The sequence below is a fragment of the Podarcis raffonei genome, chromosome 6 (genome assembly GCF_027172205.1).
Source record: "Podarcis raffonei isolate rPodRaf1 chromosome 6, rPodRaf1.pri, whole genome shotgun sequence".
Taxonomy (NCBI): domain Eukaryota; kingdom Metazoa; phylum Chordata; class Lepidosauria; order Squamata; family Lacertidae; genus Podarcis; species Podarcis raffonei.
In genome coordinates this window covers 20098848-20126628 of record NC_070607.1, presented here as the reverse complement: position 1 = coordinate 20126628, position 27781 = coordinate 20098848, and the positions used below count along the sequence as shown (strand labels likewise).

At 41.5% G+C, this 27781-nt stretch overlaps 1 protein-coding gene across 3 annotated transcripts in view; it reads right to left on the bottom strand.

Moving 5' to 3' along the window:
- Positions 1-27781, bottom strand: part of CAMSAP2 (calmodulin regulated spectrin associated protein family member 2) — a 77113-nt gene that overhangs the window by 41169 nt on the left and 8163 nt on the right. For 2 of the 3 annotated variants that reach the window (XM_053391510.1, XM_053391511.1), the window contains exon 2: positions 13552-13811. The exons of the other annotated variant lie outside the window; for it this stretch is intronic. In XM_053391510.1, the coding sequence (XP_053247485.1) occupies positions 13552-13811 (260 nt within the window). The remainder of the gene's footprint in view (positions 1-13551; positions 13812-27781) is intronic. 3 annotated transcript variants of the gene reach the window in all.

The following is a 27781-nucleotide window of genomic DNA, read 5'->3' as shown; positions in this document are numbered from 1 at the left end:
AATGACTCCCTGCCAGAAATATTTGTACTCTTGCGACTGTAACCCACAGAATTCTAAAGATATTGGGGGTGGGGGGGAGAGCTGTAATACATACGTCTCTAACATATACCAGAGGGATCACTAATGTAATTGTTTCAAAAATTGGCAGGTTCTCTCTTTTCACCTTGTAAGCCTATCACCATGGAAACTAAATGGTTCTTAATAGCATCCCTTATGGCAACTGCTGTTTCTTGAGATGCAGGTGGGGGACTATACTGAACCTTTGTTTTTGTTACTGTATGCACTTTCATCACTTCCGCACAGTGCTGTTCTGTGACTAATACTCAGCTTAAAATAATCAAAGCACTTTTATTAAAAGGGGGTAGCTTTTCTTTAAAGAGAGAGATTTAGTGTCAATATTAAAAAGCACCACTGTTGTTGTTTTTAAAAAGAGCCCTTGTTTTGAAATCAGACAGTGTGTAATAGAATTCCAGATTCATAGCACATAAAAATGAACACACAATAGAGAAGTACTTCTGCTGGATTGAAGGAAAAGAGAGAAAGAGAAAGAGTGCACGCACACACAGTGGAGAAGGCAACATACTGAAAGGGAAGGTATTATGGGTTTTTGGTTGACCTCTACAATACATAGTTTTGCTGATCCATAAGCAGGGCACTGCTGGATCAGAACACAGGCAGTGGCCAACCAGATGCTCCCAATTTTGTAACTTTAGCTAGTGTGCAGTAACAGACTTAGGACAGGAAAGCTTAGGTTTAAACCCAATACAGTACCCAGTACCTTGGTTCCCAAACTCAATCCATTCTGGAAGTCCGTTCCAAAAAGTTCGCAAACCAAGACGCGGCTTTTGATTGGCCCCAGAAACAATGCCGACAGCCAGAACAGACGTTCGGCTGCCAAGCCATCTGGGAACCAAGGTACCACTGTATCAGCTTTGACATGGAACTCAATGGGTTGCCTTGAGCATGTCGCTGTTTTGCAACCTAAACTATATCACAGGATTGGGCTGAGGATTTAAAGAACAACAAACAACAACAACAACAACAACAAATGACTTCAAGAGTGTCATGGTGAACTGCACAGAGGGAGGGGGATACAAATCAAAAGTATATACGAAAAAATGTTTCACATAGCCCAAACACACATTTTGACAAGAAATAGTGATTATACCAAAGCTGTTTGTAGGAAGGGCTCAGTTCAACCTCCTGCTTCCTCTACCAAAGAGAATTGACTTTGTCAACAATTTGCTAACCAGGGTTATGCACAAACATCAGCTAAATCAGGCAGGGACAAGTATCTGCACTGACTGCATGGGGCTCATCATCTAGCAAGGGATGCATGCTGATGCTTACTTATTATGTCTATATATGCCTCACTGGATTGAGACAGCTACATATAAAGCAGCTCTTGGCAGGACTGGATTTCAGATATAAATCAACAAGCTTAATACAGTAAAACTCATCCCACAATGCCATACAAATGTCATGCAGCACTCACACAGTGCTAGCTTTTCAGCTGGCAGTCTAAAATTAGAAAACTGGTGGTATCTCTGAAAATCATTAATAGTGAAATGTATCTCATCTCAGTTGCTCTTATAAGCTTCTGTTCAAAAGGAGCTTGTAAAGAGGACTGTTCATTTGTGTATCCGTAAATCCAGGAAGTGCTATTTTTAAAGGCAGGAGGTGAGGCACACACTGCAAAATTTAGGCTTCTTTGGAATATATATATTTCACACTGGGTTCTTTTATTCAATTTTTAAATACTCATTTATTGCAAGGTACTTTATTTCTATAATATTCTAAAGTGCATCCAGTAATGGCACATTTTAGAGAGAACACAGGCTTAAGGAAATTTCTAGGAAGCAAAAGAGCAACCACATAAGGGCACTCATTGTTTATAATTGGCTTTGAAAGAGTGCAGCCCCAGCGCCACAAACAGTGGGAAGTGATGAGATGGATTCTGTCAGACTCTGCTTTGCACAAAGATCCAGGTTAGGAGGTCTCAGCCGGGCATTTCCGACGCTCCAACTTAAAACCGAACACATTAGTGGCATGAGAGAAGTGGAGATGGACAGGTGGGGGGGGGAATACTTATCACATAAAGACTTGTGTCCCCTTTAGTCATTACAGTAATACAAACCCTACAGAGTGATAAGCTGCTGACTAACAGATTTACTAGAAAGCTGACCTGCACATTTCCTCATCTAGTGGATAAGGGACTGACTGTGACAAGCTGGCAGAGCAATGACAGCTAGACAGAAAGGGAAGGCCCAGTGACTGGGAAAAAGCTCAAGCACTGCGGGAGGAGATGAGACGGCACTGTTACATCAGTACATTGAAGTATCTCGTGGTTTAAAATGATAATTAGATATAAAGCCACAACGAAGGGCTTATTGGGAATCCGGAAGTTAATGCTGCTTTAGAGAAGCTTTATTTGGGGAATGCTACTAAACATTACGAGGCAGGGGCAAGGCATTTAAGCTACAGCTCAGGGATCTCTCGATTTTCCTGAGCTCCTTCACCTACTCTTCACCTGAGTTCGAGAAGGAAAAGCTTCCTTTGGGCAGTAAAATTACGGTAACTCTCATTAACATACTACAGTCCTCTGGAAGAGTTTCTGTTCTATTTACCTTGCCATGTCTCTCTAGGGTGCTGAACTATTTGAAGTAGAAGTGTAACCTCGATTAGAGAGGCATGCTCAATCTCTTCACTACAGAAATTAAATTATTATTATTATTAATTGTAGTAATTATGTTAAACTTTTAAAATGCTCTGTCAAGTCATGGGGGGGGGACTTCACAAAGCTTAGGATGAAAATGGACTTATCTGCAAGAGCTGTATTTGTTTTTTAACTCATGCCTGTGCTATTTATATATAAAAGGTGTGTGCATTTAATTAATTAATGTGGATAAGGGGAGGTGAACATTGCCACTTCTAGCCCAGCTCTGATGCTGAAAATGAGTTGACCTGGAAGTAAGGATATGGGCACCCAAAACAGCCTTACACAGAGTCAGACCCTTGGGTCCATCTAGCCCAGGATTGTTGACCCCCAACTGCGAAAATCTCTCCAGCATTTTCAGCAGAAGTCTTTCCCATCACCAAGAACAAGGTCCTGGATGTGCCAAGGACTAAACTTGCTTGCAACAGAGGTGTTCTTCCACTGACTAAGCTATAGCCCTTAAGGCAACAGAGCACGGGGACATATGGAAGGGGAAAGCATCACTGATTGCCCCTTCTGGTATGGAAATTAGACATCTTCCACCCCCTGCTTTTACTGATTATCACCAAGAAGACCCTGACCCACCTACAATACTTCAGCTGTCAGTGTGGGAAACAGATCAGGGCCTCCAATAAGGATCTAACATGCAAGTGCTGCATGCAACACACAGGGAAAAACACACCCATATTTCTACAGCCAGTCCTGGTGCGGAGCTCGTTGAAAAATTAGGGTAATGTTGACTACTGGGAAAACAAACTGCTTGACTTTGCTCTCTGTAACTTACTGACTTTTAAAAGTATCCCAAACCCATCTGACGCCTCAGTCCAGATACATTCCCCATCTCCTAACATATTTAATATTAAAGTGATTTTCTTTTTTTAATTGCAGCTTTAAAGTGGTGACACTGAAGTCTGATGTATTTCCTAGTTTGGGGAGATGGGAGTGGAGGGAACAAAACCAAGACAAAATTTCTTGGGTGGGTGCCCTCAGCAAACCACTTTCCGATATATTAATTACAGTAAGCACTGAACTGTAGCTAACAGAGTTTCACTTATATAGAGAGTTCAATGAGTACTGTACATTAATTAGGCCCCAGAGAGATGGGAGACCTTTTCACTATTTTACTCATAGTGTATAACTAAAGGATTGACACACAGAGAGTCAGATTTTTAACATTCACAAACCTAGGTATTTATTTAAGCTTAGGATGTTGGAATGTAGCTGCAGGATACTGGAAATCAGAGATACTGATGCCCTTGTAGTTATTCACTAGAGCAGTCTTTCCTACTGTTCTAGTTTGATTTGTAATCTAGAATAAAGCAACATGACGCAATTCAGTGTGTGTTCAGAAAGCCAAACATCAGACACAGAGCTTGCTAATATACTGGAATATTAAGCAGGTAGCACCAGTAAGAACACAGCATTGCTCATTCCAGTGTAACTGATTAGGAGGTAGGTTCACATCTCAGTTCAGCTTGCATAGCTTTATTGATCAGAGCCACATAGACGGAGCAGATATCTGCCAGTAGCTTTGCAGCAAGTGTGCCTTATTTTCTATATATAACTTGCCTTATTCCCATGAAGAAGCCAAGAGAAAAGGGAAACACAGCTTCATAGGTGGTTAAGTGTGATTGTCTAAATCAGAGCTTTCTAAGTTGGTGACACACTTTTTAGGCATGCAGCATTTCAAGACACAGTAATTCAGTTTTACTAGCAAACCGGAGGTTCAAATAACCCCTTTCCAGATCCGGAAGGAGTGTGCATGGCACACACTGCAGCCAACACACTAACGTGTCACGATACACGCTTTGGAAAGCTCTGGTCTAAATAATAATAATAATAATAATAATAATAATAATAATAATACATTTTTTTCAGAACAAGCTATGCCTAGGATTGTGCTGACTGCTCACTTGAAAAAACAGGTAGCTATGATTCTATATGCATTCAATCCCAAAGAAACTCCGAATTAATCAACCTGTGTAATTATGCAAATTGAATAACTGGCATGCTCTTTTATTTTGCTAGTCTTAAAAGAGAAGGGCAAGCAACAATTGCAGAGCACAGAAAATGCAGTGCAACTACTGGAAATGTTATTCTGCCACCTTTTTGACTTCTGACATTTCAGCAGAGGCTGCTGACTTATTCCCAAGGATATTTTCACAGCCACAAGAGACAGAAATTTTTAAGAGAGTTAAACCCATTACAACGTTCTGTGCTTTTTCAGCTCTCAAACAGAACTGTGGTACACACATGGCCCTTTCAAACCCACCCCTGCCCTGGTGAAGGAAAGCTCCATTCCTCCTTCCCTGAGAAAGAATTGTACCTATCATCTCACTCATATCTCTATACTGATCCCTGACCATACCTTGTCGAGATCCAGCTACAGCCATGTAACATACAATTTGATCGAACACCAACAGTAAGGGAGTATAGCCGTATGCAGGCACATCTGTTTTATATGGTCCTTCCTTTCCCAAAAAACAAAACCAAAAAACTCAGAGAAAAGTGGTGTATAAATTTATTAAATAGATATAATAAATTAACGCCCCCAAAAGTGGATATGGGCAAGTACGTATATGTACACAAGGCAAGATATATGGCCATATAATGCTGTGCAAAGCATAGCAGCAGATAAATAGAATCAAATCAATTTAATAAGCTCAGCAAATTGTCCTAGAAAAAGGAATACTGGAAGACAGAGTAATACTGCTCTCACACAGGTTTGCCATTTTATGCCTATATTCTCCTAAAAATGCCACATCAACTTTGTAATCTCCAGACAAAGGATAGTTCTCAGTGCTAATTGCATTATAATAAAGCTTCCCCTTCTTCCAACCATTCTCACATTAACAACAAAGCTAATTGCCCCTCTGAGAAACGAGAGGCAATCTGTAGGTAGCATCCAGTATAGCGTAATAATTCTTCCTAATGCATACTCTTAACCTGGATTACTCAAAACAGATTTAGCAGATTTTTGCCTCGCCTTAGGCCTCACTAACAAGATAACAGGGAAAAGCATATGACATTTAGGCCTTTTAGCTAGTGCAGGGGAAAAAATCTAAGTAATGCTAAGGCTTTGCATGACTGAGATGCTGTAAAATAATAACAATAAAAGGTTGGTAACCCACGCTTTGTAGATTTGCTGGTGTACAGGTGCTGAATACCTACGAAGCAGCATGAGTACCATTTCAACCTTTATTGTGGCAGTGCACACAGAAGCTACCAAATTTATTGGTTCCTAAAAGTCAATCCTTCCAGTTGGAATTGCTACATATGGCGGCCTTATTCCTTTAAATACCACACACACCGCTCTTGTAGTAACTGTTTACAAGTCTCAGAAGGAATACGGTCTTCACAGTCCTAAAACAGCAACAAGATTCTGGTTCTCTTGTTAACTGTAATACCACCATGATTTTAGTGTTATACAAATAAGCCTCTAATTCCTTGCACTCCTTTCTCCCCATAGTCTATCTTGCAATTCCTCTTCTGCAGCAAATTATAGCTTTCTCAGTTCCAATGCAACAGCAAACTATAGTTTGCTGCAAAAGTGAATGTGCAAGGTGACAAAGCGAGAACATGAGCCCCATGCTCACTCTTGCAACATCAAAGGAACAGTTTTATGCTATGTCTGAACTGAGCCACACTTTTTAGGGAACATGTGAAAATCTGAAGTAGTAAGAATAACAGCAATGTTAATATCCAAAATGAGGTACCAAATTTGTTCAGTCACACATATCATCTCAGAAATAGCTCGGAAACAGGGATAGGGCCATAGGTCTGTGACACAGCACACATGTTGTGTGCATAAGGTCCCAAGGTCACCCCCATGCATCTCCTGTTGACCTAGAGTAGCAAAAGCCCTCTGTGCCTGAGAACCTGGAAAGTCACGCCTAATCAGAATAGACAATACAGTAGAACCTCTATTTGCGACCATAATCTGTTCCGGAGGTCCGTCCGGAGGTCGAAACGGGTCGCTGGGAGAGGCGCTGTTGTGCGCAGAAGCAGGCAGCAATTGCCCGCTTCTGCACATGTGCGAATGGTGATTGCCACTTCTGCGCATGCGCGAACGGTGGCAAACCCACCGGTTACTTCCAGGTTTGCTGCAGTTGCGACTTGGCATGACTGTAAGAAGAGGCAGTGGTAAGTAAATGTTTGACTGTACTGAATTAGACAGACAGTGTCTAACTTCAGGTTTGAGTCAGCTCCCAGTACAGTGGTACCTTGGTTTGTGAACAGTCTGGTTTGCATACATTTTGGGTTACAAACACGTCAAACCTGGAAGTGCGTGTCCCAGTTTGCAAACCCTTTTGGGATTACAATCCATTTTTTTTGGATTATGAACAAAATGTTTTTGGAGGTCCCATTGGCAAAAGCACACCTTGGATTACAAACTGTTTTGGTTTACGAATGGACCTCCGGAACTGATTATGGTTGTAAACCAAGGTACCACTGTACTGAGTCTATACCAGAGGGCTCTTCCCTGCAGGGCTGCACAGTGGCAGTACTCACCAGGTTTTGCAAATGGCAGCACCCGCCTGCCTGGCACTGAGCGCTGGTGGACGGAGGGGAAATAAAGGAGGTCAAGGCTGGGCCACTGGCAGAGGACCCTGCCAGCTTCTTTAGGATGCTGCATGGTGATGCAGGCCTGGCTCTGACTCTTCCTCCTTCTTTATTTAATAATTTATATATACTGCTCGGTTGTAATAAGACCTCTAAGCACTTTACAAGAACTGGTAGGATTATCAATAAAAATCAGTTAGCAACAAGTAATTAAAGCATTTAAAAGATAATTAAAATCTCTCTGTGTATGTGTGTGTGTGCGTGTGGATAGGCTTGCCCAAACAAAAAGGAAGCTTCAAGAATTTGCAAGGCACCTTCCAGAAAACAGACAGCAGGTGTTCCTCTCTTGATGTGGAAGATAGTATCCATAAAGATGCAACACCCATCATGCTGAAAAATGAGTACCAACGCACTTAGAGAGTACAGCATGCACTCTGTGCAACAGTCAGTGCAACTGCTTCTTTCTAGGACATTCCTCTTCTTCCAGGAGAAAATATGTGGCATACACAATGAACAACACTCATGGATTCCATACATTTCTGTCTCTGAAAAGAAGTGGGGTTCTGAATCATCTCTTGGTGATGGAACTATACGTGTAGGGTCAAGTTTTCACTCGTATGTTTCCTTGCTGTTTAGAAGGACACATATTCTATTCTTTCCCATGAATATGGGCAACTTCTGCAGGTGTGGGGATCTGGATCAGTCACATCTCTAATGTAAGCATTTATATTAATATCTCTTTATAATCAACGGCATGCAGTTAGCCATTTACTAACCGGTGGAAACTGAAACTACCACCCAGAAACACCATTGTCAACCTTTTAAAAGGTTAGAAAGAAGCCAGACCAGTAAGCAGCTTTACATGTGTAACCTTAGTTAGCGGGTGGCGCTGTGGGTTAAACCACAGAGGTTAGGACTTGCCGATCAGAAGGTCAGCGGTTCAAATCCCCGCAACGGGGTGAGCTCCTGTTGCTCGGTCCCTGCTCCTGCCAACCTAGCAGTTCGAAAGCACGTCAAAGTGCAAGTAGATACCCGCTCCGGCTGGAAGGTAAACGGTGTTTTCGTGCGCTGCTCTGGTTCACCAGAAGCGGCTTAGTCATGCTGGCCACATGACCCGGAAGCTGTACGCTGGCTCCCTCGGCCAATAAAGTGAGATGAGCGCCGCAACCCCAGAGTCGGCCACGACTGGACCTCACGGTCAGGGGTCCCTTTACCTTTACCTATGCCACATGAAAGCACACTCCTATACTTACTTTTTGGTCCATTGATTTCATGGGTCTACTCTTTGTATGACTTTGCTGGATATCACCCAGTACCTTCATAAGATTGCTTTATGAAGGTTTTGGACTACAACTCCCATGATCCCTGACTACTGGTCAGGGAAGATGGGAATTGTATTCCAAAAACAGCTGGGGACCCAAGTTTGGGAAACTCTGCTCTAAAGTATGTTGGCAAAGATAAACGATTTGCTCAAAGGCCACCTGTTGAGCATCTAACCCTAGCATGCCTCCTCCCAATTAAAATAATAACAATCCTGTATTTCAGGATACACTACCAGCAGAATGCCACCTTTTCTATGGAAAATGTGAATGCTTACCTAAAGACAAATTAAGAGTCAAATGTCACAACAGTATTATAGCATGGTATTTTACCAAAGTTTAAACTACACATTCATCAATAATGGTAATTTCTTACTACACTGAATACGTGTAAATGGCTTATTATGAATGAGCAGTGTATTAGGGCACAGTGATCATTTCCTCAATATGATCGTACTAAACTCAGTTTAAGATAAAGGGATCCTACTGCTGAATAGGCTGAAGGAATGAATAATTTAATCTGGCAGAATACATTTCACAAATTTAAAGTTTTGTATACATTGTAATAGATGGGAGACCAAAAAAAGATATACATCTGGTTTAAAAATAGAGCTGATTAAAATGCATTGAAAAAGGTTCAGGGAAAGGATCTGCATATGTGTTTTGGTCTAGTCCCCAGCACGAGGATGCACTCTTTCTGATTAGAGAATAATACAGGCTGCCTAGTGCTGAATAATGATTAACCATTTTTAACAGCCACCACCTCCTGCTACCCATAATTGCAAGCAGACACACAACAAGGTTAAGTGAAAGACACAGAGCTAAAGAATAGCCATATAAGAAAGTAGGCTTTTTTATTCATTGACTTATTAATTGATCCCAGTTAATAAAAGCATTAACTGCTAGCCATTTCTGAGATAGGTACTATGAAGTGCTTTATTGTACACCTCAGATAGGCTTAATTTTTTAAAAAAATAGGTGCTGATCCCCAAAACAAAATGTAAACAAGATTTGTCTGATAATACAATACTCTTTCTTCATCCAGTGAAAAAAGAGCACATGCAGAGAGACTGGTTGAATTGAATCAAGGTTTTGCTGTTAGCATGTAAAGCCCTAATGACCTAGGATCCAAGTACTTTACTATTAATTACATTATTATCGCACCGTTCCTTGAAGGAACTCAAGGCGGCGTACATAGTGCTCCCCCTCCCCATTTTATCCTGGCAACAACCCTGTGAGGTAGGCTAGGCTGAGAAGCAGTGACTGGCTCAAGGTTGCTCGGCCAGTCCTTGCCTGACAGTCTAACCCAGTGAGCCTCATGGCCAACCAGCAATTTGAACATTGGTCTCCAGGTCCCAGTCAAACACTAACTGCAACACCACATTAGCTCTAAGTGTTTAAGCATTGCCTCCTTCAGCGGTTCTCAAGCTGTGGGTCCCCAGATGTTGTTGGACTACAACTCCCATCATCCCTGACCACCGGTCATGCTGGCTAGGCATGATGGGAGTTGTAGTCCAACAACATCTGGGGACCCACAGCTTGAGAAACACTGTAAGCTGTGCATTAAATCAGCAGGGAATGATGCCTGCTTTTCCCCCCGTTTGTAGAAAGTCCTAGGGGGCCAGTAACACAAGACAGGGCATCTTAGTGGCTATGCCCAACTTAATGGAATTTCCTCCCGGGTATTTTCAGGGGACAAGGATAGTGAAAGCGGCTCAATCCCTGGTATCTGCACGACTTAAATTTGCAGTATTGATAGCAAGCTAGGACAGTGGGGAGTAAGTCCCATGTTTCTGACCTCTCTCTTCCCAAGGCAAAGCTGTTTAAAACCTCAGAAGAGCACTTAACCATTATGACATAAACCTTGCTTGAGACACAGAGAGCAGCTGCCAAGTTTCTGTGCACAGAATAGATTAGCAAAATCCAGATTAGAAAAAATGTAGTGTACAACTAAAAAAAGCAATGCTTCATCCTGGTTGGTAAATATAGTAGCCCTTAAGCATTTAATGTGGATCTCTTTCTCCACCTCACACACTGCTTTACTGCTGCATAGATTCTAAAGCTAAAACAAAACAAAACACTAGAAGTCCCGTACCATTTCAGCAACACTTCCAATATTAGGAATGGGGGAAAGGAAATCCCGCTCTTTCAAGAAAAATAATTTTTCCATCCACTTTAAGAATCTAGTATTGCCTGTCTTTACTGGCAACCTAAGTCCACTGCGAGGTTCTGGCTTCCCCAACCTGGTGCCTTCCAGGTGTTTTGGACAACACTCATCATTCCTGATAACTGATGCTGGTAAGGCTGATAAGAGTTGTGCTCCAAAACGTCCAGAGGGCACCAAGTTGGGGAAGGCAGACCAAGACTGTTGCTCCTTTCCTGAAATTATTTCCTGCTCCTCTAACAATCTTAACAACAACAACAAAAGTATTCTGACAACTTGCATCCAAGCACCAGCATTATATTCAGTGAATGAATACATGCAAACAACATTTAATTTGCTTGATTTACTCTGGCATTTCAGGTTCTGTGCCTAATTTTGTGGAACACACAGGCCTGATAACAGCTTGCAGCCTGCTGCTGTCAACAGAGTTCTTGAATTAAAGGATCTGAACAAAGAGGCAAAAATTCCCACGTGCAAAGTGTTGGTAGCAGTTGTCCAAACATCATGATTAGCACAGAAAAAGCCAAAAGGTCACTAGTACACACTAGTGTCAAGATGACATATGAAATGGATGTCATTCATGCAAAGTTTTCTCCACCCCCAGACCTCCTTTTCTGTCCGCTTTGAATTCCTGCCTTGTTATTTTACTCTTGTTCTCACTTGAGGGAAAGAGGTTAGTCGGGAAACAAGCCTCAGGCACTTCCCATAACCTAAGTATCCAGCACTCCTTGTTTTGCTTCAGACACACCAAAGAAGGAAGCCCACAACTCACACTGATTTTCCTCCACCCTACAAGAAACCCCATCGGACACAGCAGAATGACAGTCAAGTTCATCAAAACCAAAGCAGGCGCACCATGGAATCCATAATGTATGCAGCAGAAGAATGGACATTCTAGGCTACATTCAACCTCTTGATGTATGATAGAAAATAATCATTATTAATGAAACTCAATAAATAATTCTTTTAATTAATTAAAATACCCCAGATCACTGGGCTTAGAATGGAATTAGTAGGCATATGTGTCAAGTACAGGGATAATTCAGTCAACAGCTTCTTCAATGAATCCACAGGACAACAACCTGGAAGCAATTCATCAGCTTTCACTTATAACCTGACCACAGAAAGACAGAAGAGAATGGCAGTACTGTACAGTAGATGTATCACTTAGTAAGAATGTTTACAAATTCTCCAGAAAACAAAAAACAAGTTCCAAAGGCTTATACTAACTTGTGGATCACTTAATAAGAACGTGTTTTACAGGTATATATTGTTGTGTTGTAGGTAGGGAAATACAGGGTTTCATAAAGTATTTCAAATGTATCTTAAAGAGGCTGCCTTAATTGTGCAATGAGGGTGACAGTAGGGAATGCTATGGGATTTACAGGGAAAGCGTTTCATTCATATTGCCAAGTATCTTAAAACTAGGAAAGTATAAATAGGTACTGTACTGGGAAACAAGCTTTCTAAGTTGCATGGTTCCTTCTATTCTCAAGTTTCTGCAATTTGCTCCCCTTTCTCCCAGACCACGCACATTTTGGAAGAATTCAATTGGATTAAACCTTTGGAAGTGAAATTTGTGAACGGTCATTTTACTGCCTGAATGGCTGACTATGCTTTATGTATTAGTATATGTATGATGACCCACTGAACACATGCGTGTGCTTTTGTGTTTATGCTTGCAGTTCTGTACATTCGTAATAAAAATAAATATAAATTTGTGGTTGTGGTTTTATTCCGGTCTTCCATTTTAAACTGTGAATTGTTTTTTATTAGTCATAAATATTTCCTTTTATTACTACAAGCCAGTGTTTTTCCGAGACTTCACACCCTTGGGGAACTCTTTCCACAGTGATTCATCTTGCCAAGCAACCCCTGCACGTTGGCGACAAAACTGTTATGTGTTACAAAGAATTCTGGCAATGAACTCTGTTCAGTCTGGGTTCTGTGCCAGGCTTGCTGGGTGTAGATGTTATCCTACAGTAGGATACCCTCCAGATGTTATGGACTACAAAACCCATCATTCCTGACTATGCAGGCCGAGGATGACAGACATTGTAGTCCATGACATCTGAATGACATCACACTGGCTACCACTGTCCTATGGAAACAAAGTGCACCCTAGACTCTATGTTTTGCTGCTTTCTGGCCTTCTGAACTGATGCCCTAGTAAATTATGCTACATACTATGTTAAAAATAAATAAATTCACATGCTTTTGATTTTTAAATCTAAATCTAAGACTCTATATAACTAGGCAAAGTATACTTTTATTCAAATAAAAGACAATGGGTTGTATTCAAGTAAGTCAAACTCTGAGCAGACCCACAGTTAGTAATGATGAACTTATGTCCACTGATTTCAATGTGTATGTTCCAAACATAACTTAGGTGGGTAGAATGGAATATAAAAGTCAAATGTTCTTACTATCCAGAGCCAATATGGGGCCCTGCAGATGTTGTGAACGACAACGCCCATCAGCACCAGTTGGTACAGCCAATATTCAGGAATGATGGGAGCTGCAGACCAGCACCATCTGGAGGGTACCATGTTGTCTGCCCTGGTACCCAAAAAACAACTTTTTGAATTTCCAGAATCTGAATATTGTGAACAAGTGAGAGAAACACTGAAGAAATAGGTCTATCATATCTATTTCTTGCAAAGTAAGATGTGACTTCAATTTATGGAACATTTTTAAAAGCTAATTCATTACAAACTTCAAACCCAGACAGAAATGCTGCTAACAGCCAGGTATACGACTAATGCCAAAACTCTAATGCCAGAACTCACCATCTGAATGGGTTTCTTGTGCAAGTCTCTCTCCGTTACTAGCTTCTCTTGGTCAGTGACATAGAGGCCTTTTTGTGCCAAGGCTTGTATAACTGCATCATGGCCCAGGAGCGGTTTGGCAGCATCACTCTTGAGAATAAGACTCCCAGCACGACAGTAGAATTCAGCAGATAGCAGCGATTTAACAACAGGAGGTTTAATATGTTCCTGGTCATACTGATCCGTATAAAATGGTTCTCGAAGATCCTCTGGTACATTTTCTACAAAAGAAGAGGGGAAAACCTTTGAATTACATTATTTGTAATTATTTGAATTATTATAGTAGGAAGTGCAAAATTCCTACATTTTATCATTTTTAGGAAGCGAAACACTCACATTACAAGACTGCCTTTCACTCCCCACCCTGAAGAACTTCCCAAAGCCTAACCTGGGGGTAAGAGGGGTAAATAATGCCAACTTTAATTATGCACATTAGCTCCTGCAGAGCTGCAATGGGTCAAATCAATGTTTTGGTATGCAACTGCAAACCTTTCAATTGGCTTACACCATCCTCAGGTCAAACTACACAGGATGTCAGAAATCCATGACTGAGATCCCATCCTTAAGGTTTGTTAGCAGGCAGATGCTTTGAAGAAGGAGCAGGTGGTAGTAGGACTGGGGGTGTTTAAAAAGCCCTTCCAGTTGCACCATTTCCCCAAAAGAAATAGCCCCAGAAGCTGTCCCTAGCTCAGTGGGGAAATTTCAACCAGGCATCTGGAATGGGGGGAAACTGTTCATATCCTCCTCCGGTGCCACTTCCCCACCCTTGTATTTTACCACTAGCTTGGTAGTCACAACGCACAGAATTCTACTGCATACTCCATCCCTCCTCAGCGCCCAGCAAAGACAGTTTGCTAAAGAAGGGGAGCTGCTTCCTCTGCACACAGAAGCTCTCTGTTCCTCCTCTGCCACATCCAGCAAGCTAATGAAAAAGTGTGGAAGCTACTAATATTAAGTGGCTGATTTACAAGGATGCATTTCCCCGATCTTCAAAGCAGCTGAATAAAGTTGTCAATTAGTTGTTGTTGTTTTTAATGTGAGGTATTCCGATTACTGCTTTCCCACATTGTTCAGTCTGCTCCTCAGGGACACTATCCTACTTGATGAAGCAAAGCTAATAAGTACTGAATGGGTTGCACAACATATGGGGGGGACCCTTTTAAGTTTTTAACCACAGCCTACAGCAATTATTTACTGTTTATATATTGTGGGGTTTGGTTTTGTGCTTCTGTCGTTCGGTCCCAGCTCCTGCCCACCTAGCAGTTCGAAAGCACCCTTAAGTGCAAGTAGATAAATAGGTACCGCTTTATAGCGGGAAGGTAAACGGCGTTTCCATGTGCTGCTCTGGTGCCGGTTCGCCGGAGCAGCTTCATCACGCTGGCCACGTGAACCGGAAGTGTCTGCGGACAGCGCTGGAGTGAGATGAGCGCACAACCCTAGAGTCTGTCAAGACTGGCCCGTACGGGCAGGGGTACCTTTACCTTTACCTTTATAACTAGGATCAACATCATTGCATTAGGATGAGCCGGCTTTTGTCAAACATGCCTGACATGAAATTAGAATATTCCTTAAACAACATGTAGGCCCCATCAAATAGAAGAGGATGCCTTCACCCCAATATGGCTCCTTTTTATCACATACACAGCCCAATAAGACAGCAACAGAAACCCACTGACAGTATGTGAAACAATCTGATTAACTTGACCCAACAATTCTGCCTGCCACGCAAACAAATCTCACTGCAGCCAACTAAACACAACCAACCATGCCCTGCCCCCCCAACCTCTCTCACTACCAAGGAAATATAACAAACAAACAGAAAGAGAACCTACCCAAATGACGCTGACATAAAAACCCCAATACACACTAAATGTAAGATAACCACTCCCCCTTTTTTCTTCTTCCTCAAGCTTATTCTGTATACAACACCAATGTCTCACACCATTTGTAACCGATATATGGAAAAGACTTTACAACCTAAGAAAAGAGATAATGCATGTACTTTTGTAAACAAAGAAAATCTTTAATAAAAATTATTTTTAAAAAACGAGCAAACAACACACACACACACACACACACACACACACACAAACAAACAAACAAACATGTGGGCCCATTTAGACAGTATGTCAATGTCCGATCCTGCCAATAAAGAATATTTTCTTCCTTCAACCACTATATCTGTGCCAGTACCCAAAATAGTACCAAAAATGGAACATGTCATGAACAAGCTAACAACAACTATGCTTCTTATTGATTGAAATGTTTTTGGCGAGATCTACCCAAACCTGCAGGTGAGGTTGGTTTTGATACTTGGCAGTTGCAGATTCAATTAATAGAAAATCCTGAAATATAGAGAGGGCATATAGGGAAGCTAAACTACTTTGACATGACGTGTTCATGCAGCTCCTGGGAACTCTGCAAAATAATGCAACCTTCAGAACGCTTGCATAAACTAAATGCCATAAACTGAATTGACCATTGGAGGGAGGTAGCAGAAGGAAGAGGATGTCTAAAAGACAAGACTGGTTTAGCATTGATCAAAGAGGTTTATTAGAGTGTGCTGGGTTGAGATTTTTAATGCAATTCTGTCTGCAAGACAATTTAAGTCCCCAAAACAAGAGCTTCCATATCATGTTCACGGCTGCTGTACAGCACTCATTCTATGGGTACAAATAAATAAATAAAAATTTAAATTGTCCAGTAGCACCTTATAGACCAACTAAGTTTGTTCTGGGTATAAGTTTTCGTGTGCATGAACACTTCTTCAGATACTGTATTTTTTCATTTATTTCGACTGCGTCAGAGCAACACGGATACCTACCTGAATCTAGAATCTATGGGTACAAATACTGAAGCTAAGGAGCGCCCCCCCAAAAATAAAGGAAGTCAGCAGCTAAGTTCTACATCTTTTGTCAGTTAATGGAATTCAAGCCCAGAAACCAAAATGATGTGGAGGACTGAGAAACATCTGCCTCCTTCACTAGCTCACCTTGAAAATCAAGGGCAGAACCATGGCAATTAACTTACTTGTAGGAAATAGAACTGCCTTCAGAGTCTCATCCTGCCCACTTTGTACTCAGGGTCTAAAAGGAATTCTTATTTATTTATTTATTTGGCCAGCAAAATCGCAAGGTGGTATTACAACGCTCACTTTGAACTTGCTCTACTTGGAGTGAAGTTCTTGTCTCACCCCACTTTAAGTAGGAGGTTACACAACGTCATTCTCCTAATGGTTGAGTCTTTACCCAGTGTTACAGAGGACGAGATGGTTGGATAGTGTTTGCGAAGCTACCAGCATGAGTTTGGCCAAACTGCGGGAGGCAGTGGAAGACAGAAGTGCCTGGTGTGCTCTGGTCCATGGGGTCACGAAGAGTCGGACACGACTAAACGACTAAACAACAAACTTTTTCTAGAAAAAGAGGTGCTGTAGCTCACCATGAACTTCTCCCTTGTTCTCTTAGAATGGCGATGGCACCCACCTGAGAGGGGCCGGAGCTGAGCTCTGGCTGAAAAAAAATGCCCTAGTCTTTATATGAACTCCTGGCCGCAAGCTTTGAGTAAAATTAGAACAACCATCTTTGTTCCACATTTGTCTCTACCATTCACTGCACAAATTAAAGATCTCTACCTAAACAGGAAGATGCTTTAGGTCATCTCTTTATACTATAGGAATGGTCAAGACGCAAATCCAATAACAACAAACATTCATATACTGCTTTAGTGAGTATGAAGTGTCCCAAAGAATGACAGTAAGCCCTGCAGCGGACGGCAGCATTATCCCACCATAATTGCCTAAAGCCACCCAGTGAGATTGTACAAGAAGAAATTTGAACCCAGTATTTCCTGATTCAAAGATTGGTTTTAACCCTATGTATGATATACAGTAGGATGCGGGTGGCACTGTGGGTTAAACCACAGAGCCTAGGATTGCCGATCAGACGGTAGGCAGTTCGAATCCCCACAACGGGATGAGCTCCCGTTGTTTGGTCCCTGCTCCTGCCAACCTAGCAGTTCAAAAGCACGTCAAAGTGCAAGTAGATAAATAGGTACCGCTCCAGCAGGAAGGTAAACGGCGTTTCCGTGCGCTGCTCTGGTTCGCCAGAAGCGGCTTAGTCATGCTGGCCACATGACCCGGAAGCTGTACGCTGGCTCCCTCAGCCAATAAAGCGAGATGAGCACCGCAACCCCAGAGTTGATCACGACTGGACCTAATGGTCAGGGATCCCTTTACCTTTACCTTATGATATACAGTATGTGACTGACACAGCACCCGAAATCCTCTTCACTATCCACTTACTCATGCCAACCATTTCCTTGAAACATCAGCAACCGGGTCAGAAGCACCCTAGCTATTCCTCGGCAAGCATTTGCAAAACACAAGTAGGGAAATGTAATTCGAGGAGAGTGGCTGAGATTTCCTTTGCCGGCAGAAGAGGCACTTACGAAGTGCCAATCCGGAACATCATAAAACATGTTCCTACTCTGCTGCCAGATACACTGGCACGAACATTCAGGATAATGCAGGTGAGAATAAACTGAAAAATACACACATCCACCCACTCTGGCACACAGGATAATGAACACAGTACTATTTTTACCTTCCAAACTGCATGGCTTTACATAAAAATAAAATACAATTGCACTGGTGTTGTTTCTGCCTACTCTAATATTACAGCTATACTACCAGATTAGTTAAAGTCAGTTATCGGTGACTACTTCTCCTAGGTTTCAGTCAAGCCTTCTTACTGACTTGCTCATGTTTCTATTCCATAGTTTTTATTTTTATTCTGGAACATTCAATCATGTAAACCCTAAACTGCAGTCTGATGTGGTACAGCCTAATACAGGTTTTATTCCTCATCTGCCATATCTGAGAATTAAGCTTCTCTTTCAGGCAGATTCATTGTCTGAATTCAGATTCAAAACTAAACATGCAGTTTAGAATTACAAGGAACCCCAGTGAGACTTGGGAGTCATATGCTTTCTTGGCAAGACTACAAAGGTGAACTGAAACTTTCTGTTTTCGATTAACTACAGTTTACTGTTTCACCTGAACCAAGAACCATGGTTAACCTTAACTATGTGTTGTAGAAACAAGCCAGCTTCACAGCCCATTGTTTGAAGTTGGCTATTTAAGCAAACCAGAGCTAAATAAATAAATAATATATTATGTATACCCCGCCCATCTGGCTGGGTTTCCTCAGCCACTCTGAGTGGCTTCCAACAAAATATTAAAATACAATAGTCTATTAAACATTAAAAGCTTCCCTAAACAGGGCTGCTTTCAGATGTCTTCTAAAAGTCCGGTAGTTGTTTTTCTCTTTGACATCTGGTGGGAGGGCGTTCCACAGGGCAGGTGCCACCACTGAGAAGGCCCTCTGCCTGGTTCCCTGCAACTTGGGTTCTTGCAGCGAGGGAACCACCAGAAGGCCCTTGGCACCAAGTCCAGAGTTGGGCAAAAAGATTCCTGCATTGAAGGGGGTTGGGCTAGATGACCCTCATGATCCCTTCTAATATTCTATGTTTTTCTTCAGATTTTAACACCAACTCAACTTAGAATGAAAAGGAGAACTTTCACTTGCCACTTTATCACCATACTGAAGGAGATGCGAGTTTTGAAGTTTTTAAAAAGAGATTCAGAATAATATTCATAGCCCCAATGAAGTTCGTTGAGATTTACTGTACAAACATTGCTTTGAAGAAAGAACATGGATTGCTTATCTTCTACTATCAAATCAGAAAACCGCTACTTCCTTTATAGGGAGAAAAAACAGCTTGGCGAGTTACAGAGCCAACAACAAGCAGGAAGATCAACAAAAATGTCAAAGCCTTTTTTTAACGTATGTCTCATCTTTCCTGCCCTGCCTTGCTACACTAATTAGATTTTCTAAATTATCCTGTGATTCTCTTTACCATACCATTTTGTTCCTTCACAAGAACTGAAAATATACTTTCAAATAGAAGCAGGTTTGAAGAGGTTTTAAACATGTGCTCTTGTTTATACGGCTATTTTTTTAAAAAAAAACAGGACTCCTGACTCCCACTGAATTTAATTTTCTCTTCTGCAGAACGCATTCCAAAGTAATCCCATTTCTGTAGATTAAGTTGCTTGAATTCACAGAGATTTGGCTCAGAATACGTATTAATGAACTATAATGACTATTCACCCTGCTTCCAAAAAATTTAGATACAAAAATTAATTGGCTTAATACTACAGCAGCTTACTTTCACTAATACTTCTGAGGTAATAAAAAGAATTTGTACTTGCATCATATGAGTATCAAACTTTATTTCGGTCACAGAGCAGCGTAAGATAAAACATACGGATAAAATGAACACCTAAGACTTAAAACAAGTAAGGAATAAAAACTAGCAATTAAAAGGTGATTGTATCAAACATACTTAAAAAAGATAGAAACAGGGACAAACAGTTAAAAGCGACTATAAGGGAGGAAGCGTGATGGAGCCACAGGTCTTGCATTTTGGGCCTCATTTGTGGCGCAAACCATCCTTCACTGAATAGCCATCATGACAGCGCAGAATCTAGCAACTGAGTATGTAACATCTGCGTTTTCATCTTGAAGTAGCAGGGAGGTATAAAGTTGTTCTGTGCGACCTGGGAATTTATATAGTACAGGCAAGATGAACCTATATCTGTATAAGTATTGGCAGTGAAAAAAGACATACTCTGTTGTTTCTAGTTGCCCAGAGCCACATGGGCATTTTCTCTCTTTGTATGATGTCTTCCTAAAGCAGCCTTCCTGAATGGCTGAAGGGAGGGCCTGGCAGTGGACCAGAGTGAAAGCCCTTCACTGTTTTGGAATTTTAAGGTTGGTTATATATGGCATCTGGGAGGTGTCTTCTGGTTTCACTGATTAAAAATTTCGGGTACTTGGCTAGATCTGCTTGGCATTTGGTATCTTCCAGGTGCTGTTTGGTGGTTTGTTTGTTTTTTGCTTGTTCATACTGTTGTAAATAAAAATATGCCCTTTTCCCTTATGGGGTATCCAAGAGCCCATACAGAGTCCTTACATAGGTTCCCTATTGGTAGGAGAAAGTAACAGAGGCCAACCAGAGAATATTGAGAAGCAAAGCAGCTAGCAAGCTTGATCTTTATTGATCTGTTGCAACAGGGTGCTCCCCTCACTCGCAGGAAAGGAGGAGGACCCACAAAAATGCTGTGCAAGGGCTTATAAAGACTTTTGAAATTCCCATCCTCTAGATCAAGACCACCCCCAGAAACATTATGCATACATCACAGAAGGGGTGTAACCTAAGACCACCCCTCAGATACATCCCACCTACATCACAGAAATTTAAATGTTGTTTTTCTCTTGTCCTTGTTTATCTCCTGTCTGGCAGGTTACTTGATTGGATTTCCTTGGTAGCCTGGCCATTCTTTTGTAGTGATAAATAGTTCCTGGCCATGTCACAGGCTCACACCCTATTCAAACAGAGACATACTCTTAAGACAGGATTTGTGAAGGAAAAGACAATGGGGAGGCTTTTCCAGTTTGACCTTGCAGAGAAAACATTTGCTCAGTTTAGGAATCAAAATGGTTCCAGGTTGGCCTTCCTGTGTTGATCTATGTATGTGCGGTTATGAACATTACCATATATCTAAGACCATAAAATTCCTATCACAATACCCCATGTCAAGTAGGATCTGCAGGGTGAAGCCTAGAGTTATTATGTTTATCACTAAACATTTCCGTGTTGTTTGGAAACGGTTCTTAATAGTTAAGGGAGCAAGGCCACCAATGTACCATGGACAAGGTTTGGGCCTTTTGCAAACCATGATTTTGGTTTTCTGATAATGTAGTTCTAGTCCGCTCTCCTTGCAGTACGCTGCCAGTGTTTACATGCTTCTTTTAAGGCCTAAAGGAATTCTGGAGAGGTTTGCTGTGTCATCTGCGTAAAGCAGCACAGGGATATGCTTTCCTGCTAGTTTCGGAGGCTTGAAGTTCATATTGTGGTAGAGGGGTACCATATCATTTATATAGAAATTGAATAAAAATGGGGCCAATATGCACCCTAGCTTGATACCTTTCTTGGTTTCAATTGCATTAGATAGATGGCCCTGAGAGTTACATCGTATTTTTAACGAGGTCTCTTCATGTAGTGTGCGTATTAAGTATAGCAGGCGTCTGTCTAGTGTGGAGGTCTCCCATAGCTTAATTCTGGATATAGAGTCCAAGGCTGCTCTGAAGTCAATTAAGGCCACATAGACTGAGACAGTGCTATTAGATGAGTACTTTTCTATTAGGCATTGAAGAACAAAACATTAGTTGATAGTTGAGCGGGCTTCTCTGCAAGTATACTTTCTAGTTCCAGCCAATCTTGGAATTTCTGTTGTAGATGTCTTACATACAGTTTACTTATTGTGTTAAGGAGATTGGTTGGTCTACAGTTTGCGGGATCCTCTTTCTTGTCTTTTTTGTATATTGGGACAATGACTGAAAGTCCCCAGTCTTTGGGAATACATTGATAAGTATCAATACATGTGTAAAGTGAGGCTAGGCTAGGGGCCCAGAAATGCAGGTTGTTTTTAATGACCTGTGCTTTCCCCTGTTTCAGTTGAGCTACCAGGTTCTTGGGTGGCGCTGTGGTCTAAACCACTGAGCCTTGGGCTTGCCAATCAGAAGGTCGGCGGTTCAAATCCCCATGATGGGGTGAGCTCCCGCTGCTCAGTCCCAGCTCCTGCCAACCTAGTAGTTTGAAAGCACATCAAAGTGCAAGTAGATAAATAGGTACCGCTCCGGCAAGAAGGTAAACGGCGTTTCTGTGCACTGCTCTGGTTTCGCCAGAAGTGGCTTAGTCATGCTGGCCACATGAGCCGGAAAAAGTGTCTGTGGACAAACACCGGCTCCCTTGGCCAGTAAAGCGAGATGAGCACCGCAACCAGAGTCGTTTGCAACTGGACTTAACGGTCAGGGGTCCTTTACCTCTTTACGAGGCTCTCAATCTCTGTCCTTGTTACAGGGCCCCACTTTGGGAGGTTTGCTATGTTTTGAGTGATTTGGCCTCTCCCGCCATCCCACCTTGTAGAGTTCCTGAAAATGTGTCTCCCATATCCATGGCGGGAATATGACATTCTGTCCTTGGCAATCTGTTAGTTTGGGAGAGTCTTATGCATCATATAGATTAACAAAAGTTCAAAGGTAACCAAATCACAAGTGACTACAGATTTGCACTAAAAAGAAACTTATTTTTGGGGGTAATCTTAAAAAATAAAATAAAAATGAGAATGCTAGTTTATACAGAAGAATACACTGTCCAAATTACTTAATGACCTTCATTTCTTCCTAGTGCAGGCTTCATACTGTCTAGGAACACTGGGCATAAAAACATTTCTACTGTAGCTTTCTTTCAACAATGAATTTTGAATTTAAAAAACACACATTCATGTTATGTCGCTCATTCATAAATTTGGAGCTATGAATTAGGTTTGTATAGCTGAGTCTGTCCAGTTGAGTTAAGCATAACGACATTTGGGAAACGGTAAGTCTGCTCTGATCTTAGTATAAGTTGATGGAGTGAATACCTAACCGCTGCAGCTCAGAAACCATGTGAATCCAAATCCTTATAGCAGATAGCACTCCTAAGGGATAACTAGATGTGATGGTGCAGCTGTGTGTACTCATCTATCACGCTCATGTAAAAAGCAGAGGCTGGGGAAAACTGTGAGGAACATTTTGGCACTTTGTAAGGATTCCCAGCACGTTAGCAGTAGACAAGGCCCAGCCTTCTTCCTAATGGTTCAGGAAGAAGATCACTCCTCCAATCACACTGAACTGGGGCAGCACAACAAAACAACACTCCAGCATTACTCTTGAGCTTGGAGCTGCAAAGGAAATAAAGCAACACTCCCACATTTTCAGTGCTTCTGAGGCCTTTCGAGTTTATCCCAAACACAGGAAAACTACTGTGAAACACCTCCACCCTTTCCTCAGCTTCAAGCTGAAAAAGAGAGCTGTGGGTTGTTGTAGTGCATTTCCAAGTGCACAGAGCTACCAGGAGATGATAACCCATTCCTTCTCCAGCTTCTGGGTTGAGGTTCACCACGCTCACCAGAGGGAGGGGTGGGGACACTTACCCTGGCAAACCTAGATAGAAAATTTGCCAATCTCTGGTAAATCGATTTGGTATGGAGAAGTGCTTCCTTTGGTCTGTCCTGTACCTCCTGCCTATCAATTTAATTAGATGACCAACCAAACCATATCCTAGTCCTTTAGGAGAGACATGCTTCTCTCTCTTCTCATTCACTCCCTCACCCACAACTATCTTTTTTCTAGCGTCTCAACATCTTTTAGATTTTCATTGCACAAAAGATGCTTCGAGTCTTGATCACTTAGTTTTCCTTTCCTTTGTTAGCTCTACAGTATCGTATTTTTTAAAACTGAGGGATACTTCAGAAGTAGACTGCAATCTGGCATTAAGAAAATAATTTGAAGCTCCAGTGGACATGCCTCAAACAGCTTCTAAAGATACAGATAAAAAGAGGACGTCTTGGGTCATGAAAATGAACAGTGCACACTTAGGAATTCTAGCTAACCTATTTCCACTTGCATAAGTACCATGGATATGCACTGTGGGTTTTAGCTTTAAGCAGCATATAATAAATACAGTGGTACCTCGGGTTACATACACTTCAGGTTACAGACTCTGCTAACCCAGAAATATTACCTTGGGTTAAGAACTTTTCTTCAGGATGAGAACAGAAATCGTGCAGCAGCGGCGCAGCGGCAGCAGGAGGCCCCATTAGCTAAAGTGGTACTTCAGGTTAAGAACAGTTTCAGGTTAAGAACAGACCTCCAGAACAAATTAAGTTCTTAACCCGAGGTACCACTGTAAAGAAATAGATAGATAGATAGATAGATAGATAGATAGATAGATAGATAAATATAGCATGTAGCAGTTGTGAACAAGAAGCATGGGGCTCCCACCTCAAGTTTACAATAAGCCAGTAACGAGGAACCCGATACTAAATTTGGTAAATTAATGTTCTGCTTGCTTCTCTGCTATCCCAAAGGGCTATGAAGTCAGGCAGTAAAGCTAATGAGCAGTTTTAACTAGCTATCTGTGCACATACTGGCTTGCCATAAGTATAACGTTGGTAAGATTATCAACTGAAGTTAGTAGGAATGACTTTAAGATGGAGGAGAGATAGCATCAGGAAGTAATTTATGTTCCAGTTTCAGAAAGCATTTACCACAAAGAGGCTGAAGTCTTGATTATAGAAACACAGCCCAGTTTTATGTCGCTCTGAAGATTCTGCGGTAGAAACAGAGGTTTCCCCTGGGAGCAGCCCATACTACACAAAGCAGGCAAAGTTGGACAGCTCTGCTGCTTATTTCTTTCGGCACAGGCAAGTAAGATGAGACACAGGCAACCCCACCTCTGTTCTGTCCTTACCTCACCGGTAAGTGGCACTCCTGAAGCACTGGTGCCAAGAGCTTATCTTGAACCTCTGGCTCTATATAGAACAAAATATTCCCAAGTGCAAGATACAATACAGATCTCTAGATCTCTGCCCCAAGTTACTAGCAAGAAAAATGAAGGTTTAAGAAAGATCCCTTGCTTCTCAATTTAACCAATAATTAAAATCCTTTGATGCTACTAAATATACACAGAGCAGTACTCAGCAGAACCATAAAGCAGTACGATATGATCCTAAAAATACAACAATTTCTAAAAGCTACAGCAGACATAATACAACCAACACTATAACAAACAACAACAAACCTTAACAGCAGCAAGACTAATAATAATAATTGTACTTGGCAACCATAAAACTAAGTGTTGCATATTAATAGCCTGTCAAAATACGGCACTGAGTTTTGATGGAAGAAACACAAGAGGAAGCCTAATGAAGTTCAATCAAGAGAGTATCCAGGGTTGCACCACCACAAAAAGGTCCAATTTCTTGTGCTCACTCAGTAAAGGTTCCACAATGACACTGACAGCAAAGCCTCTCAATTTATCTTGATTCCATGGCAGATCTACTACAGTGGTACCTCGGGTTAAGTACTTAATTTGTTCCGGAGGTCCATTCTTAACCTGAAACTGTTCTTAACCTGAAGCACCACTTTAGCTAATGGGGCCTCATGCTGCTGCCACGCCGCCAGAGCACAATTTCTGTTCTCATCCTGAAGCAAAGTTCTTAACCTGAGGTACTATTTCTGGGTTAGTGGAGTCTGTAATCTGAAGCGTATGTAACCTGAAGCGTATGTAACCCGAGGTACCACTGTATATGGGAGCAAGTACTCCCAGCTGATGAATAACTACAAACCATCCAAATCATTCAGCAAATAGGTAAAGCATTAATTTCCAGGATATTTATAGATGGAAGCAAGCCTTCAAAAGGGAAAAAAGGGGGGTCTTAGTTGTCCAGGTTTTTTTCCTAGATTTTTAAAATAAAAAACAAACAATTTCTTCATAGTTTTTAGACAAATGTAAATACAGTAACCATTAAACACTTATCCAGCAGTACAGCTAATGGTGTTTATTTTATCCATTGACCCTAGACATACACTTACACTTACACATTCAACATTCAAACATATGGCCCTCTAGATGTTGTTGGTCTCCTCCAGCTCCCATCACCACAGCCACTTTTTGCAAAGTGAGCCCTATCACACCACATTATAGTAGTCTGGTTCAGAAGAGGTGTGTGGGAGGTATCTTTTTCCAGAAGGAGGAAGAGCTGCTTTATCATCTACAACTGAGAAGACGCACACCTACAAATCCAGGAGAATGCCCAGGAGGAAGCCTTTCCAGCCTGCAAACCTGCTGCTTACCTGAGTGCAACACACACCTTTCCAGTTGAACTTGGTTTTGCGTGGGGTTTCAATTTATTTACCTTACTCAGCTGACTACTAACCTCAGGCAGTTGTTCAAGGACAAGGCTGCCACTGCTGGTTCATATGGAAATGAAATATATATTTAGCTTTGAAAAGCCCTCAAGGAATTCCAGAGGGAGGGGGAAAGACAACAGAACCACCCTAAGTACACATAGGGACAAACATTTTTATTTATTTTTTGGCTGGTGCTTAAAGTGCACAAATTCTGTAAGTACATAGCTCTTTTTTATTATGATATCCCCCAGTGGGCAACATCAACATAGTTAACTTGCAGAAGGATGGGAGGTAAGGTAGCGATAGAACAAAGAAGAATAAAGCTATAGGATAGTCTAGTTTAGTTGCTGAATCGATGTAACAGAAAGAGGCAAGTTTCTGCAAAGGCAGTGGCACACCAGAGATCCACAAAGTCAGATTGATATCCAGGAATAATCTACAAGACGGATGTAGAAGAAAAAGCTCCCGAATAAACAAGCACAAATCATCACCAAGGCTGTACAACCCATCTTGGACAATGGAACTTCCCTCTTACAGGTCTTGGGGTCAGTCCTTGCTTACAGACACCCATCTAACCTAAAATAGCTACCCACCAGCAACAATAGGCCACAGAAAAGAGGCACAAACACAAGCATCAGGCCCTGCAATATATCCAAGTTTTCTCCCCAAATCTATCTCCTCAGCAATGCTATTATAGATCCTAATAATGTTAATGACAATATCAATGATTTATTCATCTGCTCAATTTCCCACTGTTACATGCTACTATCTGCTGGCAAATGAGACAAACAGCCCACTCCCTACATAAAATACAAATCTCACAACAGAAATGGCAATATTCAGAAAACAGCATCCCAAGAGACACTGCCACAGACCTTAAGGCGGCCTTTCTCAAACAGCGGAACTTCTAAGGAGAGCTGCTGAAGTGCAATTTATCCAACAATTTAATTCTATCAACTGTGACTTGAATTAGGTTAAACGTTTTTTATCACACTGCATGCGTTAATTAGGATTTTTGTGCCATCACTTACACATTCTTTGTGAATGGTCATGGGTAAAATAGGTCATATACCGGTACTTCCTGCATTTAACTTCCCTCTGTTTACAATTGTCTCCACAGCCGTATATATTTATATAGGTCACTTCTGGGCAACTCACAGAAATAATTCATGGTTCTGATGAGTGGAATTTTAAGTGTATGGATTCTGCACCTAGTACCATTGGTAGGTTCCAGCAAAAACAAAGCAGATTCTCCAAAACTGTCATCTGCCCAACTCTGTTTTAGAGCAATAACGATATTCATTTCCAGACTATCGCCCAATTACTTGTAG